Here is a 21,172-nt window from a genome sequence, read left to right as displayed (position 1 = left end):
CTATATATGTAAAGACTTTCTGTTGTAATTCTCAGGGTTTCCTGAAAAGTGATCTCGTTTCCTCTCGTATTCTTTATCAAGAATGTGGCTATCTTTCATTCCGTTCTCTGCCTGCTCCTAACTGAATTAGTCACCAACTGGTACCTTCTAAATATTTTTTCTAGTTAATTAATTTGAAGCTTCCTAGACATGACTTTTTATATCTAGTTTATAGACAAAACTAGATAGTTCATATTTTCAAAATCCCACCTTCTCACAGCTGTGAGTTTGTTCAGATCCTTATTTCTTTCCTACATTACTATATTAGTCTCCTTTTGGTTTTGTCAGTGTACCTGGAATTGATCAGGTGGGCTAATAACTCAAGCCAATTTGGCAGAAATGAATGTCATTTAATCATCTATGATTAAAACATTACTGTCAAGAATTACCCAGAATTGTTTATCTTTCCTTAAAGTAATCTTGGGAAAACAAGTTATAATTGGAAAGTTACTTCGTTAGTGAACCTGACCTCAGAACAAGGACAGTCATTTAGGTCATGTTTAAAGATTATCACCATGTGGGGCACCTGGGTGGCTCAGGCAGTTAAGCGTCAAATGCTTTGATTTCTTCTCAGGTCATAATCTCAGAGTCATGAGATCAAGGTTGTGAGATCAAGCCTGGTTTAGGACCTCATGCCCACTTTAAGATTCTCTTTCTTCCACTGCCGCCCCCCTGCTCTCCTATGCAGGCGCGCTCTCTCTCTCTCTCTCTCTCTCAAAAAAAAAAAAAAAAGTATCACCATCTTAATAACGGTCTTTTATATTTTTGTGTAATGCAGTTGATTGCTTTCTTAGCAGCTTCCTTTCACATTCATTTCTAGTCCTGTGTTTGCAGGAGCTATGCCTATGTCCCAGGTACCTTGATAATTAAACCTGGAGTTAGAAACCATGTCTCATGGTGAGCTGCTCCTATAGATGGCCTCTATGACTTGTTTCACACTCAGAGGGTCCTTTTATCTAAGGATCTCTGGATATACGTATGCGCCTATTCCTGAAAGGTGGTATTTTTTTTTTTTNGTTGTTTTTTGCCTTTTTAAAAAAGTAAAAATATTTCTTTAAGAGATCATTTTTATAAGTGTGATTTTTTAAAAAAATTGTTGCCTGATGAGTAAACGTTTTTAGTCTTTGTAGGTAAAAGTTATATTCTGTTTTTTTTTTTTTAATTTTATTTCTAGGAGAGAGAGAGAGAGAGAGCGCGTGAACAGGGGAGGGTTAGAGAGAAAGGCAGACACAGACTCTGAAATAGGCTCCAGGCTCTGGGCTGGCAGTCAGCACAGAGCCCGACGCGGGGCTCGAACCCACGAACCGCGAGATCATGACCTAAGCGAAAGTCGGACGCCCATCCGACTAAGCCACCCAGGCGCCCCAGTATTTTTATATAATAATGGCTAAGGTATTTGGAATTATACTTCTCAGTCTTTCTGGCATTATGCTTGTAATATTTAGAGAAACTAATATTTTCATTCAAAAGATGTATAACAGAGTTGTTTCTGGGTATGTCAAGATATAGGAGACCAAAAATGTTCAATCCATGTTGGCAGTAATAGGAAATCTGATTTTCTACCCAAATCAAAAGTCCTAAAGAAACTATGGAAAGAAAATAAATCAGTGTAAAGATAGGAAAGACATGAGGGAAGATAATAATTTGAAACAAAGTAAATATTTAAAAGAAGCAAGTAGAGGGCACCTGAATGGCTCAGTCCATTAAGCATCTGACTCTTGATTTCAGCTCAGATCGTGATCTCACGGTTCGTAAGATCAAGCCCCGCATTGGTTCCAGCATGGAGCACGCTTGGGATTCTCTTTCTCCTCGTCTCTCTGCCACTTTCCTACTTGCTCTCTTTCTGCAAAATAAAAAATAATGATAAAAAACATAAGTAGAAATTTAAGGTGTGGAAAACTGTTAAGATTCAAAGTAAAGATCACAGTGGATGGTATAGGTAACAGTGGATACAGTGAAGAACAGAATAATTCATGGGTTTTATATGTATTTAAAATACAAACTATATAGTATGGAGGACAGAAGTAGAATCCAGATAACAGGAGCTCCAGGAAGGGGGAGAGAGAAATGGAGAGGAGGAAATAATCTGAAGAAATAATGGAAATTAACTTCATTTAAAAAACAAAAAATGTGAGAGGTCTTAGTTTGAACCGGCCCATAGAGGGCCAAAGAAAAAGAGTGAAGGAAAAATTCTCATCTAGATACATTATAGGGGAAATTTTAAATTATCACAGACAAGGAAAGAATTCTAAAACATGGACTATTAAGATGAAGTCTTTCTTGGAGAGAGATCTACAAGTACTACATAAAAATAACTTCAGTTCTAAGGAGATGCTGCAAGATATAAAATGTCTAGATTTAACAGCTAATTATCATAGCAAAAAAAATTGGAAATACTGGGAGTATAAAGATTATAGTTATATTTCTTGTAGCATCTCCTGGATTCAATTTTCAAATGATATTTCAAATGATATTTAGGTAGCTTACCTAGCTACTTGGAAATGTATCTGTGATATGTTTTCCCTGACCCCAAACCCAGAACAACAAGTTATATATATAGTATGCATAAAATAATATATACATGGCATAAAGGGTTATCAGTTTCTTTCTTTTTTTTTTTTTTAATGTTTTATTTATTTCTGAGAGTGAGCGTGAGACAGCGTGAGCAGGGGAGGGTCAGAGAGAGAGGGAGACACAGAATCTGAAGCAGCCTCCAAGCTCTGAGCTGTCTGTCAGCACAGAGCCTGATGTGGGGCTTGAACCCACAAACCGTGAAATCATGACCTAAGCCGAAGTTGGACGCTTAACTGACTGAGCCACCCAGGCAGCCCAGGATTATCAGTTTCTTACTCTGTTTTCATGGTGCTCAAATTCTGTTGGAAGAGTCAGAAATATAAATAAATAATTGCAGAATAAAACTTTAGGCAAAATTATCATGGTGCTTATGTTGAAATAATAGATTTGAGAGTAGTGTTTTTTCTTGGCTTCGTTTTTAAAAATTGATTATGGTCATTACTTATATGTTTTTATTTAAATCATAGACAATCTTTAATGAAAAATGGGAAATGGTTTTAATAGCTGCCACATCTAATAAGATTATGTTCTTCATTTTAATTAGCATTTTTTTCCCTACTAAGCCTTCCTTCCAGTTTCCTTAAGCTAAAGAAATAGTAAAAAAAAAAAAAAAAAAAAGTCACTGTGTAGTATACTTAACGATGTTTGTTATGTAGGCTTATGATTGATAATAACTTCAGTAACTCTTCTTATTTGAAATACTATCCTTCATTAACTTGACCACCTACATTTTTATCCTTCACCTGAGCTCTGTGTTTCTAGAGAATACAGTACACCATGTACACGGGCTTATCATTATAGATATGTGACACTGGCGTTGACTGACATTTAAATTGCTTGGCAACGTTAATACTCATCCCTAGGAAACTCTTTTTGCCACGACTGTTCGTATTTAAAACTTCTACTGCCTCTGAGAATTTCATCTTTTATTCCCAATTCTGCAACCCCACCTGATTTGTATCCATCCTCTTTTCTTTCTCTCCAGTCCTGCTTGCAGACCAAGGCTGATCTTGACTTGTGCTCACACTTCACCCTTCTGGGCCTCTCAGAGGCCTTGTCATGTTAATTTCCTTCCCCTCTCGCCCTCACTTTTCTTCTACCGTCTATATCTAAACGTGCTCCCATGGCCCTCCTCTGGAAAAACACAAAAGAACCCAAACTCCTTTAATCCCACATTCCTGTTCATGTGCCCAGTCCTCACACTCTTCTCCCGCCACTCACTCATGTAAGATTTTCTGTTTTGGGTGATATGTCTAGATGTGACCTTATTCTTCTTAGGACCTCTTTGCTTCCTGATTGAGAGAATTCATCTCTTTTTTTAAAATTTTTAATCCTAATTTTTGAGAGAGAAGGTGAGAGTGTGGGGAAGGGGCAGAGAGAGAGGGAGACACAGAATCCAAAGCAGGCTCCAGGCTCTCAGCTGTCAGCACAGAGCCCAACATGGGGCTTGAACCCAGAACTGTGGGTTCAGATCATGACCTTAGCTGAAGCCAGATGCTTAACCCACTGAGCCACCCAGGCACCCCGAGAGAGAATTCATGTCATTATCAGTTCTGGACACAACTGTAGCCATTATATTTTAAAGTATTTTTATTTTTATTGTAGAGAGACCATACGCAAGCAGGGGAGAGGGGCAGAGGAAGAGAGAGAGAATCTTAAACAGGCACCATGTTTAGTGTGGAGCCCAGTGTGGGGCTTGATCCCATGAACCTGGGTGCCATGACCTGAACCCAGCTCAGGAGTCTGAAGTTCAACCAACTGAGCCACCTAGGTGCCCCTGTGGCTATTGTGTTTCAAAATATTGATCTTCTCTATCCTTTCTGTTCTTCAGTAACTTTTGTTAGACATATTTGGACTTTGATTCTGTCCTTCATGTCCCTTAATCTTTCTTTTATAATTTCCATTTGTTAATCTCTCTGTGTGTGTCTGGATAGTTTTTAAGTTTTATTTATTTGAGAGAGAGTGAGCGAGCAGGGGAGGGCTGGAGAGAGTCAGAGAATCCCAACCAGGCTCTGCAGCATCAATGCAGAGCCTCTCATAGGGCTCGATCTCGGGAACTGTAAGATCATGACCCAGGCTGACATCAAGAGTTGGACACTTAACCAACGAAGCCACCCAGGAGGTCCAGGGTAATTTCTTTTTATTGTTTTAGTTTCCTCGTCATCTCTTTAACTATAATGATTTATCATTTTACTTGCCTAATGAGTGAAGATTTTTAATGAATGTGTTTTTCAGATTTTAGAATTCTTTTTGGTCCTTTCTAAAATGGACCTGGTCTGGTTTTATTTTCCTTTCTTGTTTTTAAGAAAATGTAGCTCTTTTCTCACATGTAAAATATTTTTGTTTTCAAACAGTCTCAAACTTCTAGAAAAGTTACAAGTATAGTATAGTACAGAGAACTGTATCTTCCCTAACTATTTGAGAGTAATCTGCACATGTAGTACCATATCGGCCCTGAATTCTTCAAATTTTTACTTTAAAAATTTTATTATTATTATTATTATTTTAATGTTTATTTTTGAGAAAGAGACAGAGCACTAGTGGAGGAGGGGCAGAGAGAGAGAGGGAGACAGAATCTGAAACAGGCCCCAGGCTCAGCGCTGTCAGCACAGAGCCCAGTGCAGAGCTCAAACTCGTGAACTGCGAGATCATGACCTGAGCTGAAGTCAGACATTTAAACCGACCAAGGTGCCCCTGAATACTTAGTTATTACAAACAAGGATATTTTACTGTAAAATCACAATACAGGAAACTCATATCGCCATATTACTACCATGTACTCTTAAGATCCCATTCAAGTTTTGACAGTTTTCTCAAAATTTTAGAGGCTAGTTATTTTGGGGTTTAGTTAATTTTTTTTTTCCCATTATTAGAGTCATTTTTATTTTGTTTTCTTTTTTTTGGGAGCATGATATCATAGATGTGATCTTGCCATTGCTTCTATCAGATGACACATAATCAGCCATTTCTAATGAAAAGGTTTTCTTTTCTCCTTTGTAATTATGTATTTTGTGGAATTAACTATGTGACAATAGAAATATCCCATTCCTCGTCATACTTTCAACTTGTATCAGCGTGGACTTAACAGATTTGTGTGGGGTATGATCCCTTTATTGTGGTGCTCAGATTGTTCACAGCTTAGCGAGTCGGAGCCCCTTGAACCTGGCACAGTTGTCCCCACTCATTATTCTGTGAACATTTATTTTCTGGCACTGCCAAGTATATTAGTCTTCTATTGCGGCCATAACAAATTACCACAAAATTAGCAAGTTAAAAGCACTCAGATATATTAGCACACAGTCCGATGTCTGGGTTCAGTTATCTGGTTGCTCTGTTAGAGTCTCACGAGTCTAAAATCAAGGTGTTGGCCAGCTGGGCTCTTACTATCAGGAGACTCTGGGATTAGTTCACTTCCAAGCTCATTTAGGTTGTTGGCAGAATTCAGATTTTCCCTTGCAGTTGCAGGACTGAGGTCATCATTTCCTTGCTGGCTGACAGCTGACGGCATCCCTTAGCTCCTCGAGGCCTCTCGCCCATCCTTACATGTCCCTACATTTTAGAGTCAGCAAGGGTGAGTTGAATCCTTTGCACACTTAGAATCTCTCTAACTTCCTCTTCTGTTGCATCTCTCTCTTGTTTTCTCATCTATCACATATCTCACTGACTCTTTTGGCCTTTGTCTTCTGTTTTTAAGGGTTCATATGATTACTCTGGATATTCCAAGGTAATCCACCTGTTTTAAAGTCAGCTAACCAGTACCTTAATTTAATCTGTCAAATCTCTTCATAATAGTGCCTTGATTAATGAATCAGGGGAAGGGAACCTTCGGGTGGAGAGTGGACATCATTAGAATTCTGCCTACCACAGCAGAATATGCCAGGGTCCTATTTCTATAGGACCCTATATATATATTGTTTTTTCTCACACTTTTGAGTCCTTTGCTTAGTCATTTAGTTACTTCGTCATTTGAAATATTAATCTTATAATCTTTATTTGCTCTGTTTTCTAAGGTTTTTGGAGGACAGATAATGTTTGTGTCTGCTAATTTGTGATCAAGGGGATTGTTTTTATCTATGTTTTCTAATTTTGGATTGTGAACTCATGTTATAGCCTGAATTGAAACTATATCCCTTCAGAGAGGTTTTGTGTTTGCTTCTGCTGTGTTCTCAAGTGACAGTACCACGTGACCCTGTCTTATGTTAATTTAATGTTTGGGATTTATCAGACTAGGCACATGTAAATTCACACCCCAAACCTGAGGTGCCTGGGTGGCTCAGTCATTTGAGTGTTTGACTCCTGATTTGGGCTCGGGTCATAGTCCCAGTGTCATGGGCTCGAGCCCTACATTGGGCTCTTCGCTGAGTGTGGAGCCTGCCTAAGCTTCTTTTTCTTCCTCTGCCCCTCTCCCCAGAATCAATTTGAAGGCAAAGCTGTGGCTGCCAGTTCTTAGTGCAGACTTTCATCCCCTGTCTAGACTGAAATCTAATTGGACGAGCTTCCTTGTCCTCTGTATATGCTGTAATTTGTGTGTTTTGTAGGGTTTTGGTGGAGAGAGTGGGGGCAAGGGCTGCTCTGTTTTTCCCCAGAAATGTAGCTCTTGGAAGGTCTAATCTATGTAACCTAAGTCTTACCAGTTTTAACTTTTCAGCCATTGTCATCTCTTTTCCTTGTGGGCATTAAAGCCAAAGCTGCAAGACTACTGATACAGGTGGGCTCTTCTGGGCAGCCCGTGAAAGCTTTTCCCTCCTCATTCAGAAGGATTTCCCCCGTTATCCTTTGGGCTCAGCTGTTCATTTTGAGGTCATTTTAATTGAGATTTTAGGTTGTCTGGTCGGCCTCATTGCCAGAAACAGAAATTCTCCCACTGATTTATTTTTCAAGCCACCTTATACTGGCTCTACCACTACTACTCCATTCAGCCTACGAGTAGTTTTCACCTGCTTTTCAGTCTTTCTCCTAGATGACTTCTTAGCATATTTGTTTTTGTTCAGGACTTCCTGCTGCTAGAAGCTCCTGTCCTGTCCCTGTGCCTTCCTCTCCCTCCTCATCCTGTGCCTGTGTCTTCCTTTCCTTTCCTTTCCCTGAACTCTTCTCTCCTAAATTATACTTAACATGGTTATCCTACTGTTTTGACTATTTCTTAACTAGTTTTTGTTTGTTTTCACTTCTCCTTAATCCTAATTTAGTGTTGAAATTCCTTGGGACTGAATCCTGAGCCTTAGCTTTTCTCCAATACTCTCACCAAATTTAAGTTTTGTCTACAGTATTGCAATAAATACTTAAGTTATCTCCCTGATTCCACTCTTCCATTGTATCCAAAATGATCTTTTTAAAAATAAAGTTCTAATCAGACCACTCTCTTGCGTAACATGCTCTAATGGCTTTCCAGTAGGATGCAAGTGAAAAGTCCTCTGTGACCTGCAAGGTTCTACATGAGCTGCCTCTTGGACTGACTTCTAGCTGTATCTTAAGTATTCTATTTCTTTGCTTATTATACTATACTGGCTGTGTCTTATATGTAAGTCACAGAGTGGATTAAACAAAAAAGGAATTTGTTGGATACGTGTAGTTATTTTAGAGAAGTAAAGGGAAAAACCCATCCCAGACCTCTGGGAGGACAGAAATAGGGTGGATTCGAGGGCTCAGTACACAAGGATTAGTAGAGTCCTAATATTGCTACCATTAGACTAACAGATCTGACTGTTTTCTACCCTCGTGTGTATACCGTCAAGACCCAAATTCCCAGGAGAGGCCATTACAGCTTAGGTCACATGTTTATCCCTGGGCTAAAAGTGTATGAAAGGGAGGAGGGGTACTTCCCTGATAGAAAATAGATGTTATTTGGACACAAAATGGGAATTATGGGCAGGTGAAAACAATAGAAGTGGTCTCGTTTTTAAAAATTTATGTGTCACTTCACAGCAGCCTACTCGGCTGATCTTAATTAAGTCACCCCTTAGATTCTGTCACAGTACATTTTGTCTTTTCATCATCTAGTATTTTGTCTGGGTATATATTAGGCAATAGATAATTGTAGAATACTGCAGAAAACAGTTAGGCAATATTGAATTGATTATGTCAAAATAACATTCAAAACATTTTTAAAGATTTTATAAAGAAATAGGAAAATGTTAAGTGTAAAAGGATTAAAAAATGTTTAATTTTCACACATAGACAGCTATCTAAAGCTAAAACAAACCATAAACTATATACCAAAAAGTTTGAAAATACATAGAAATGTCAGCAGTTTTTGTGAATGAATGTTTCCCTACTTTTCCATCTACTTAAGATTTTTAATAATTAGCATGCATTATTTTTATAGGTAAAGTCAAAAGCAATACAGAATTGTTCATGTCTACATAAAAATAGAGCAGCCTGAAAAGTAGTTACTGCTTGCCTAACAAGATTTAGGAACACCTGTATTCCATCAAGATGGCTAAGAGTCTCAGGAAAGAAAGCCCTTTTTCTAAATTTCATTTTACCCTCTCTGAATAATGAATATGTTCATCATGTAAAGACATTCCACAGTCTAGAAAGGGAAAGCCAAAATAATCGCGTTATGCATTAGTCGCCAAAGGGAAAGGATATTAAGGCAACAAATACAGTGGAATCTTCTATTGTGGTGTATATGATTCTGTTTAATTCTTTTATCATCAGTAGATCTCATTCCTTCTTTATATTTTATAATACGGCTACTGTTTATTGAATGCTTGCTATGTGGCAGAGAGCATACTAATAATATTAGTACATGTATTAGCCAGTTCTTGCACCAGCCCTGTGAAATATTGATGCCGTTCTCACTTCATAGATGAGGTGTACTCAGTCCAGAGAGGTTATTTGCATAAGGGAGCAGGATTTGGACTTTTAACTACTTTCATGCCGTATTAACCTCCAGAAAAGACTATTCAGTCATAGGTTATGGATTAGGGATAACTTAACAGGTTTAGTCATTTACTAGGTTAAATATTCCTCAGGACTATCCCGTTCATTTACTCTGGTTCAGTGCTGAACAAACAACTTAATGTGGTACTGATTTGGCCTTCTAGGCAGTTTGAAATTGGGAATCAGTGTCGCTGAACACTAATATTTATGTTGCTGGAATGTATAGTTCTGTCTTATATTATTTTTATGCAATTACCATGGGCACACTTAATGAAAGCATAGGTCTCAACAGTGTTTTCTTGGCTCTGCCTACCCTCTGCTGTTCTCCCTAAGATCACCATTTGTCTCTGTGTTTCCAAATCCAATGGACATTTTCAGTCTGTGTCTTAATTAGCCATTCAGCATCATTTGATACCATCGATGTGCCCTCTTTCTTTAGACCCTTTTCTTGGCTTCAGTGGCACTGTACTTATGGTTTTCTTCTCACTTCACTGATTTCAGTTTTCGTTACTGATTTCTCTCCCACTAACCATCCCTGAAATGTTGGAGGTCTTCAGGACTTAGTCCTAGCCTGCATTTTCCTCTTTTATAAGCAAAAATGCACTTCCCAGTCCAGTTATCACCACCTCAGTAAATGGTACTTCTAACCACTAGCCAGTTCATTCATAATCCTTTTTTTAATCTACCAAATGTAGCTAATTATCAAGTTGAGTGCATCTGACTTCTAGATTCACTTCAGATCCATATCATTCCAAGCTTTTCCATACTTAGTCCTGAGGGACATTAGCTCTTGACTAGATTGTGGAATAGCCTCCTAAATGACCTTTTTGTTTCCATTTTTCCTCTTTTCAATTCATTTACTATATTTATTTATTTATTTTTATTTTGATGTTTTATTTATTTCTGAGAGAGAGACAGTGTGAGCAGGGGAGGGTCAAGGAGAGAGAGGGAGATACAGAATCTGAAACAGGCTCTGAGCTAGCTGTCAGCACAGAGCCCGATGTGGGCCTCAAATCCACGAACCATGAGGTCATGACTTGAGCTGAAGTCAGCTGCTTAACCGACTGAGCCACCCAGGCGCCCCTCATTTACTACATTTAGAGGGATGATCTTCTGAAAAACCAAGTCATACTGTATTTGCCTTTGGTGTCTTCCCATTGATCTTAGCGTGACATCTAAACACCTCTACATGGCTTGCAAGGTCCTGCAAGATCTGTTCCTTCCCTTCTCTCCAGTGTTGTCTTCTACCACTCTGTCCACTATGCTTCACCCTTATTACCTTGTTTCCTCTTTTTTCTGTTGCATTGTCAATTTTGAACAAGCTTTTCTGCTTCACTTTGTTCACTCAACATTTACCTGTCTGAACTTTAGGTCTTGGCTTAAGCATCATTTCTTCAGACAGATACTTCATGCTTTCTAATTTCTCATTCTCATGGAACTCTTTCTCTCCAATCACAGCACTTGTCACAGTTTATAGTTATGTGTTTGTTTAATGTTTGCTTCCCTAAGTAACTTGTGAATTCCTGGAGAGTAGAGATCTTGTCTGTCTTGTCTGTCATGTTCCCTCCTTTCCCTGCTCCTAGCACAGTGCCTGCCTTCTAGTAGACACACAGTAAATAGTGGGTGGGTGGGTCGATCAGTACATCATTGCCAATCCTGTATCATTCTATATCTTTGTGCTTATTCTCTATCTTGAACAGATGATTTTCAGGTATTTTCCTAGATTTTATGCATTACGTGATTCAGTTCTATTTAATTCAGCGATTATCACCTTGATTTGGATTAAAATAGCATAGGGGCGCCTGGATGGTTTCGTTGGTTAAGCATCTGACTTCAGCTAAGGTCATGATCTCACAGTTCATAAGTTTGAGCCCCATGTCAGGATCTGTACTGACAGCTCAGAGCCTGGAGCCTTCTTCGGATTCTGTGTCTCCCTCTCTCTACCCTCCCACACCTGCATTCTCTCTCCTCTCTCTCTCTCAGAAATAAACTTTAAAAAATTAAAAAATAACATACATTGTGAAAGATGGAAATAGAGCAAGTTAAAAAGAAAGCAGGTACAGAACAATTTAAGGAGGATCATTTACCTTTTGAAAGATCTAGAGGTCTTAGGAAATTGTTCATGCTGTACCAATCACCCTTAGGTGTGAAGGAGTTTGGGAGAGTCAATGATCTCATCCTCAAAAAAAGATTTAGATAATTATATTGCCCTCCCTTGATAAGAAAAGAAAATTTTATCTGTTCTATTTCTAGTAGTAACCTGAGTACCAAACAGTTTCAAAGTGTGAGCACATTGCATATTTAGCTGTGCAGTTTCCTATTTAAGTATGTTCCAATGCAATATAAAAACAGATACAAGTTTAGAGATTAGAGGTCCTCAGTTACTACAGTTTTGCTTCTCAGTTTTACATACTTTTATTATATGTGGCAGTGGTATTTTCAATTTTGAAACAGTATTAGGGACACCAGAGGGCCTGATAATTTTAATACTGTTCTTTTCTGACTTCAATCTAAAATTTTTATTAGAGCAATAACTCTAAAATAGTTATGGCTACCTTATGGAGACTTACTATGTATTAGGTACTCCTAAAGCCTTTTACATTGGATGTTTTCAAATAAAAACCTTTAAAGTAATGATTATTTGTTTTAAAAAAATTTTTTTTAATGTTTTTATTTTTGAGAGAAACAGCATGAGTGGGGGAGGGGCAGAGAGAGAGGGAGACATAATCTGAAGCAGGCTCCAGGCTCCGAGCTGTCAGCACAGAGCCTGATTTGGGGCTCAAACTCAAGGAGCATGAGATCATGACCGAGCCAAAGTTGGACACTTAACTGACTGAGCCACCTACATGCCCCACTGAGTACTTGGTTTTATAGAGAAGAATGTGGAGGCTCAGAAAGCTTAAGTAATTTGATTCAGATCACATCGTTGAGAGAGCCAGGATTTTTGTCTCAAACACTTGTTCCGTGCTTTGGGGTTTTTTTTTTAGTATGCTGTCTCCAGTTGACTTAGTTTTAAGAGTTGGGGATTCCGTGTATGCTTTCCATCATTAAATAATTAGATTATTATCATTCTACCTTTAATTTAAAGTACGTTGCTGCATAGGCTGAGTTCAAGTGCTTCTCTCTGGAGCTTCTCTACCCTGGTCTCTTCCTCTGAACTCAGTCATCCTTCATGTCCTGTGTCCTTATGGTACCTAGCATTTCTTCCTGTATATAATAACTTATGAATACTAATTAGTTCTGCTGTGAGACTGTCAGTTCCTTGAAAGCAAAATTCCTTTCTGTTCTTTATCTTCAGTGCCTTTTTTTTTTTTTTAAAATAATGAGAACCTCAATAAGTATTTGTTGAATGAATTATGAGTTAACAAACTTTTTAAAAAATGTGTATTTCTCAGGTGTATGTCTTTTGGGATATAAGGTTTATAAGCTTCATTTACATGCTATCTCTTTTCTTTCCTTCACAGTCAAACCTCTTAAAAGAGTTCATTTTGCCAAGATTTATTGTCTTATTTGGAGACTCCTTTTTCTGGCCTGACTTTAAATGACCAGAGGAATCATTTGACCTGTTTCTTTGAAATTCTCCAGTGGTTCCTAAGATTCTCATAATGTCCTTATTTTGTTCTTGGTGGTCTATCCTTTTTTGTCTACTCTTTGAATGGTTCTGTAGGATTCTGTCTTTGATCCTCTGATCCAATCACTCTGAGAACTTCGTCTGGGTGATTTCATTTTCCCATTCCTTGGCTTTGACCAGCTTCCGTATCAGGAGTGGTAAATCACATATTCACAGGGGCCAGGTAGGTGGACATAAATGAGTAGAGAAGGGAAGAATAAGGAATGACAGGACTCTGGTGAATTAAAGAATCTGTACCCTGACCAAAGCCCCAGCAGACTGTTGCTGTTTCAAAATTTGGTGTCCAGTATTGACAGAGCCTCAGTTTTTCAGGAGAAATTAGAATTCACTTTTAAATATGAACTTTCAGTGTTTCTAAATAGGAACTAGTTTAAGATTTCAAACACGGTACAAGCCAACAGAGAGCCTTTTTTAGTTTTCATGTTTACTTCTGCAACTTTATTATTCTTCCAACTCCTGGATTTGTGTCCGCACAGCTGATTTTCCTGCTGGGCTTCATGCTGCTCCTGTTGTGGTCTAGACTGTGGAGGAGTTCTGTGCTCCACAGGCGTGTCAGAGGCTGTGGTGATCAACCTGCACTTGAGTCTTGTCTTAGGAAGTGCTTGCAGGTTTAGAATCAGGCAGCTGTGAGTTCGAATCCCGATTCTACTATCTACTAGGTCACTAAACAACTTCTTCCTTCCTTCCTTCCTTCCTTCCTTCCTTCCTTCCTTCCTTCCTTCCTTCCTTCCTTTCTTTTTTTTTTAAGTTTATTTATTTTGAGAGAGAGAGGAATGCAAACACAGGAGGGGCAGAAAGAGAGAGAGAGAGAGAAAATTCTGTGGGGCTCAAACTCACAACCAGTGAGATCATGACCTGAGCTGAAATCAAGAGTTGGACGCTTAATGGACTGGGCCACTCAGGCGCCGCAGCAAATTATTTCCTTAAGCTTCTGTTTGCTGTTGTGTAAAATGGGAGTAATATTTACCTCATTGGGCTGTTATGCTAGTGGGGTGACCTACATATAGTAACCAGATACAGTACTAGATGCTCCCAGCTGCTGTTCCTGTTTCAGTGAGCACTACCACCACATGCCCACGTACTGGTACTTAAGAGTCACCCTTGATTCTTCCCTCTTCTTTGTTCTTGAGGTCCTGTTAGGCACCAGACTATGAACTCTGCCTGTAGAATATATCTTTACTACTATTAACTTAGTTAAATCTCTTTTTTTGCTCCTCAGTATTATTGTAGCAACACTTAAACAGCTTTCTCAGTCTCTCCTTAAACCCCCTCCCCAATCTCTTTTCCACTTGTGCCGTCTGTTGTGTCTTGCTTAAACATCAATCTGATCACACCAGGCTTCTGCCTACAATCCTTCAGTGGTTTCCTGTTGTCTCTAAATTTTTAACATTTTAGCTTTTAATGTTCTTGATCTGATTCCTGCTTACTTTTTTAGCCTCATTTCTTGCTTAAGCTATACAGATGGTACTTACATGGTCTTTTGTTTCTTCCTCAGACCACCCTTCACCTCGGTTCTACAGCTCCTTTAGAAATTAGCTTTAAAGGCATCCATCTCTTCCAGTAAGTTTTTTGACCCTCATCCTCTCACCTCAGGTCTGGGTTATATACCCCTTTTTATGTGCTCAGAGCCCCTGAGGATGTCTCTATCATAGCACTCTTCACAGTCTTTTGTAATAGTCTCTTTTTTCCACTAAGCTTCTTGAAGGCGGAGACCACATTACTTGCATGGCTTTGTATCTCCAGGGCTTAGAATAATGTCTGGCAAACAGTGAGCTCTCAGATGTTTGTGGAATGGATGCATTTGTTGAATGAATAAATTATCTTTTTTTCTGGAGAAATTGTAGAAAAAGGATCTTAGGACTCTCAGTTATAGTTGTAAGGCCTTTAAAAATGTCTCATTCCTTTATTTTTCTTGTTTGAAGATTATAGGGACTTTTATTTATTAAGACTCAGTAGTACTTAAGTTCTTTAGAACAAAGTAAATTGTACTATAAATGTAAATAATTATTGTTGCTTTCAAGGGCTATAGTTTCTAACTTTTTTGGTTTTAACTGCGACCCACTTAGGTTCATTTTTTTTCTTGGTTTCCTCTTGTTACAGTGTCGAGTTCTTAGGATCTTAAGATCTATTTTCTCCCACCCTCTCAGGAGCCTTGGTTTACGTCAGGATTTCTCAGCTTCTGCACTGCTGACACTGTAATACAGATCATTCTTGGCTGTGAGGAGCGGCCATGTGCATTTTAAGATGTTCCGTATCATCCCAGGCCTCCACCTACTGTGCATCAGTAGTGCCTCTTGGTTTTGATGACTAAAAATGTCTTCAAACCTTATCACGTGTCTCTGTGGAGCAGAAGTCCTCCCTGGTTGAGAACCGTATTGGGTTATAGATACCCCCATCTCTCACTTTTATCCTCAAAGAGCCTCTCCTCTGTGGAGCATATGAGCATGATCTCCCTTCTTTAAAAAATCAAAATATTTTTTTTAGTAACTCCTTTTTCCCCTTAACTTTCGCTCATCATCTCTCTCCTTTGTCTTCCCTTCCACTTTTCAGAATGAATTGGTTTCACCCAGTCCCCCTTTTCTTTTGGTCTTTAAACTCCATGTGCCTCTGAAAGTGCTCTCATGCCTCCATCCTGTTTCCCTGTGTCCTTGAAGTGACTGTTACCACCAGCTTGTAGTCCACTGTCGTTACCTTAATCTTCTCTCCCTGTCCATCCTCACCCCTACTCACCCACCCCATTCAGTCATGCAGTCTGTTCTCTCTTCCTCCTGAATCTCTGTAGAATCCACTTATGAATCTTTGAATCTCAAGTCTAGTTCTGTTCTATTTTAATTTCTCTAATGTAACCTGCGTGGCCTTTCTAAAACATAGTCTTACCCCATTTCACACCTCTTTCTCAATCATGAATTCTGGGGCTCTAGGATCTGCAGTTTGAAAAGCTTACCAGGTGATTTTTATGCAGCTCTAATTGCTTCATTCTCCTTTTTCAGAAACATTTCTTTGCTCTTAGGGATTCTTAAAATACTTAGTTATTTTTACAAAGCACTTCCTGATGTGATCCCAGTCACATGGCAAAACCATTTTTGTTACCAAAAAAAAAAAATGACTTAGGTTCTTTTAAACAAGTATCTTACGACAAGTCAGTATTTAGTCATTTATTAATATATTCTTTTTTTTTAATCACCACCAATAAAATTTATCATTGAGGGAGGGATCAGGAGGAAACGTGGGTGTTCTAACTTAATGATTAATATTGAGTGTCTGTGACACATTTGACAGCTAAGTTATACAATATTTAAATACTTTTTTTTACTTTCAGGTATTTATAACAGCAATGATGTAGCAGTATCCTTTCCAAATGTGGTATCTGGCTCAGGATCTAGTACTCCTGTCTCCAGTTCTCATTTACCTCAGCAACCTTCTGGGCATTTGCAGCAAGTGGGAGCTGTCTCCCCATCAGCAGCAGCATCTGCGGCCCCTGCTGCTGCTACAACTCAGGTAAACCCTGGCAGCGCGGTGAAGTGACCTGTAGGTGGCTTTGTCATTTTGGAAAGCGAATTCGATGGGAGAGGAAAGAAATGAAACAGGGCTTCCTATAGGAATTTATAAAATACCTCAATTTGTTTTGACATGTTAGTAGAAATAATAGACATATTCACATGGCATTTATGAGAGAGGACAAAGGAATACATTGTCTTCAGTGGATTCTTTTCAGTTTCTAAGTTTCTATTTTTGTCCTGATGATGTAAACTGGTAACTTGGGGGCTTGTATTCTTTCTTTTAAAAAGTAGGACTTGGGTTGCCTGGTGGGTCAGTTAGCTAAGCGTCTGACTCTTGGTTTCTGTTCGGGTCATGGTCTCGCGGTTCACGGGTTCGAGCTCCACCCCGGGCTCTGCGCTGACAAAGCTGAGCCTGCTTGGGATTCTCTCTCCCCTTCTGTCTCTCTGCCCCTACCTCACTCTCTCTGTTAAAATAAGTAAATAAACTTAAAAAGTAAAAATACAAAAATTAGAAGTAGGACTTTAAAATACAAACCAATTTTGTGGTTTAAAAAATTCCTTTTATAATTTTAAAAATCACAGAAATAATATATGATTATCTGGGGTCTAAATTTTCAAAAGCCAGTGTAGGAGAATATAGGTTAAAGAGTGATTGATCCCTTTAAGTACTGTATTGTTTTCTTCCTAGTGGGAGAGAAAGAGTGTACATGAATATTACAAATAAGTGACTCTCTTGGTGACTGTGCACAAATTTATCCCTTTCCTTCACTTTAGAACTATAAGTTGATAGGTCAGTAGTTTTTAGGAATACCTTAAAAGCAAAAGTCAAATCAGAAAAACCATAATCTTGTATTTTATAAATAGGACAGTAAATTGGCAAAGCTGCACACCCCCCCCACACACACCCCCACTCCCTCCCCCGCCACTTCTCTAGAGACCAGTTTCTAATTATGGACTGTTAGTTTGTTGTTTGTAAGTTGCTGTACGTTTATGCTTTATGTATGTGTTAAAAGTTTCCATTGTACAGGCTTTTAGAACATATACACACTTTTTGGGACACCTGGGTGGCTCCATTGGTTAAGTGTCCGTCTTTGGCTCAGGCCATGATCTCATAGTTTGTGTGTTTGAGCCCCGCGTCAGGCTCTGTGCTGACAGCTCGGAGCCTGGAGCCTGCTTCAGATTCTGTGTCTCTCCCTCTGCCCCTACTCTGCTTGCACTCTGTGTGTCTCTCAGAAATAAACATTAAAAATAAATAAATAAATATACACATGTTTTAAGTGTTTTCTGTAAGCTGTACATCAAAGTACAGCATTAGTTATTTTTAAAAGTATGTAATGGCTCAGCACAGTCACCATTATAATTAGATCAGGTATTAGAATAAACAACAGACAGTTCACAGAAAACCAGTGGTGCGATTAGTGGTATCATGTTTGAAAATGAGAGTTAACTATGTGGTGAACCTCTCAACCTGAATAAGGGGAGTTTGAGTAATTTAGGAGAGTTTTTTGTAGCTGATTTCACTAGCCTCGGTGAGGTAGGCAGCATAACAGGGGTGTGGGGTTAGAGAGGGTGAAAGGATAAATGAGAGAATGGTTCTTGTAAATAGTTTCATCTCTTTTAATTAAGTGTAGCCATATGCTGTTGATAGCTTTCTATCCTTGGACAAAGTCTCACATGAACATTTTCAGTGTGCGTTTTCCTTTTCTTTCCTTATAAAAGTCTGTTTTAATTACTCTCTGGTTAATTCCAGGCTGAATTAAGCAAAAATCTCATTTCTTCTCATTCATTATGTTTGTGGTTTTGGGGGTTGGCATTAGGGAGGTAGATGGGGGAAGTGGTGGTGAAGAGAAATTTATAGCTAGAGGGAAAATTCCACTTAACATATGACTCAACTGAAGAACAAAGAAATCATAGTTGCAAGTAATCCAGGATTCAGTCCAATTAAAATCCTTACTGTTTATCCGCTTTCCATGTTCAGTAAGATGGGTCTCTTATAAATATGATCATCTAGTTAGACTCAAATGCTGCGTGCTGAGGCAACTGCATCTGTGCTTCTGTCCAGCAGGAAATGCTTTCTGCCTTCAAGCTGAAGCTTATTTAGCCTGGCTTATCTGGTGCTGCTGTAGCAACCATCAGTCTCCAGGCAACTGAGGCACATTGACCTCTCAGTTGAACTGAGTGCAGAACTACTTCAATTTAGCTGCCTGAGACAATAGTGTTGGTAGTGAATGTGCAAAATGCGAATCTTCTAAGCAATGTGTGAGGGAAAGGATACAAAAATATCGAGAATAAATTGAATGTTTAGATAGGACTCTAAAAATTGGGATGTTCTTGGTAATTGGATCTTCTCTTCAAATTGACAAATTTATTTCTGTTTAACTTTCATATGGGCCCTGTTTGTTTTCAGATTGCACAGTTCATTGTGTTTAGGTAATCAAATCGTAGTCTGTTATTTAGGGTTTCTTTACAGGTAGTTGATTAGCAGTGCTGTAACTGGGTTAATTAAAATTACCAATATTTAAAATGTGATTACGGAAGTCTTGTTACAGTTGTTAAGAAAACCATCACACTAGCAAGCAAGTATTTTTAGAAAATATAAATCAGATAATGGAAATGTTAAATATGAATAATGCTTGACCTTCCCCCCCCCCCCCCCCAGTTTAATGAAAGTAGTAGTTTTTAGTGACTGGCTTGGTGCCAGCAGGATAAAAATCCAGGGGTCATTCTTGATCTTTCTGGCCTTGGTTTTTTAAGTAAGATAGACAGGCCTCTTGTTTGGTTATTTGCTGTCGTAAGAATTGTTCCTTGGAAAGTGGTCAGGAAGGTAAGACCAGGAAGAGCTGAATAGAAATTAAAAACTGAGAATAGAATTGTGCAGGATTAGTGGAGGGAAAGGAGATGCTTATAAAATTACAGGGAGAAAAGTGATGCCCTGATTTGAAAAAACCTTTTAAAAATGTTTGATCATCTAGTTTGATATTCTTCAGTGTTAAATCCTTTTGTTTTATTTATTTATTTTTAGAGTAATTATTCTTTCAGATAACAGTATAGTTGATAGTTTTTAACATTATTGGAAGATAGAACTACTGTCCATATGATTTATTTTAAATGATACGCTCTGCCCTTGTTGTATCATGAGTAGAGGTATAAATTAGTTTCTGTAGGTGTGTCATTAATTTTTCATTTTGCCTTTCAAATTCCACTCTGTCTCCTAGTACCATGTTCATTCTGTTTGTCTTTTGGGAAAATTCAAGTGCATTTGTTTGAAGGATGATTCCTTTAATAGAAGAATTTTAAGACTGAATGTAATGAAAAACAGTTGTATTTTCTGCGTTCTGGGTTTTGCTCTTGGGCGTGCTCTTCATGAATACAATCCTGGTTCTGCGTTAACTCTGTGTTTACTATTATAAAAAATAAATTCAAAATAATTTTATTATTTAAAAAAATTTTTTTTAATGTTGTATTTATTTCTGAGAGAGAAAGAGAGAGACAGCGTGAGCAGGCAAGAGTCAGAGAGAGAGGGAGACACAGAATCTGAAACAGGCTCCAGGCTCTGAGCTGGCAGTCAACACAGAGCCCGACACGGGGCTCAAACCCATGAACCGTGAGATCATGACCTGAGCCGAAGTCGGGCGCCCAACCAACTGAGCCACCCAGGCGCCGCTAAAAATAATTTTAGATGAAGGAACTTTCAAGCTTTATTTATGTGATATTTAGTAAATGCAGGCATTTAAGTATTTTTAAGGTACAGTTAAGTACCTTCACACATTTCTGTGAGACTTTTATTTTAGTCAGCTTTGAATACTTTGTTTTCCAGTATGATAACTTTTGGGGTGTGTGTGTGTGTGTGTGTGTGTGCGCGCGTGCGCGCGGTTGTCTTAGATGTAGTTCTCGATTTCTTTTCAGACGATGTCTGGTACGACATTTCCATTCTCTTTGAGGAAATGGCTCAGTTTCCCAGGCAGATAGACCTGACATCAGAAGACCTCTGACTTGATTGGCCAGAATGAAAGTTTCATCTTTTATGATTTAAATAGTTTCATAATGACTTGTAATTTGAAGGATATTAACCTTCTGAGCAAAATAAGTTTTTATCAGTGCTTTGTAATGTCACTTGCTGTTGGCTGATGTAAATAACCGCGCAACATCGGGGGTCTAGTAAGTGCTGGAACTAAGTTTGGATGCAGGGCAGTCCGACTCTGGAGCCTGCTGTCTGGTTTACTTAATCACCACCAGGACAGTGAATTTCCCAGCGGTGTGCCTCTGTGTCAAGAGGTATCTCTTTGAAAATGTTAGGAATATTACTTGTGTCCATTTGTGTGACACAATGCCAAATAGCAGAAATTTGAGCCACAAATCTCTGATTCCAGGAGCTTTCCTACTCACTAGTGTAACTATGGGCAGAGCTTTTTAACTTTGAGGGTGTCAATTTTTTTTCATGTGTAAAATAAAATACTTTAAATACCTGTCCTATCTGCTATAGGGATGGGTACATTATGAAGTTCATATGAGAGGAAGTACTTTCTAGACCATAAAGTACTTTGGA

The 21,172-nt window shown here is 38.6% G+C and overlaps 1 protein-coding gene across 7 annotated transcripts in view; it reads left to right on the top strand.

Annotated features, from left to right (window-relative positions):
• The window catches only part of MLLT10 (MLLT10 histone lysine methyltransferase DOT1L cofactor), a 229,503-nt gene that overhangs the window by 183,902 nt on the left and 24,429 nt on the right, over nt 1-21,172 (top strand). For all 7 annotated transcript variants that reach the window (XM_039233039.1, XM_039233038.1, XM_039233044.1 and 4 more), the window contains one exon: nt 16,446-16,624. In XM_039233039.1, coding sequence (XP_039088970.1) covers nt 16,446-16,624 — 179 coding nt within the window. The remainder of the gene's footprint in view (nt 1-16,445; nt 16,625-21,172) is intronic.

This window comes from Hyaena hyaena, unplaced genomic scaffold (assembly GCF_003009895.1).
Source record: "Hyaena hyaena isolate Hyena2069 unplaced genomic scaffold, ASM300989v1 scaffold_72, whole genome shotgun sequence".
Taxonomy (NCBI): Eukaryota; Metazoa; Chordata; class Mammalia; order Carnivora; family Hyaenidae; genus Hyaena; species Hyaena hyaena.
Note: the sequence above shows the minus strand (reverse complement) of the source record. Positions and strands in the feature narration are given on the sequence as shown.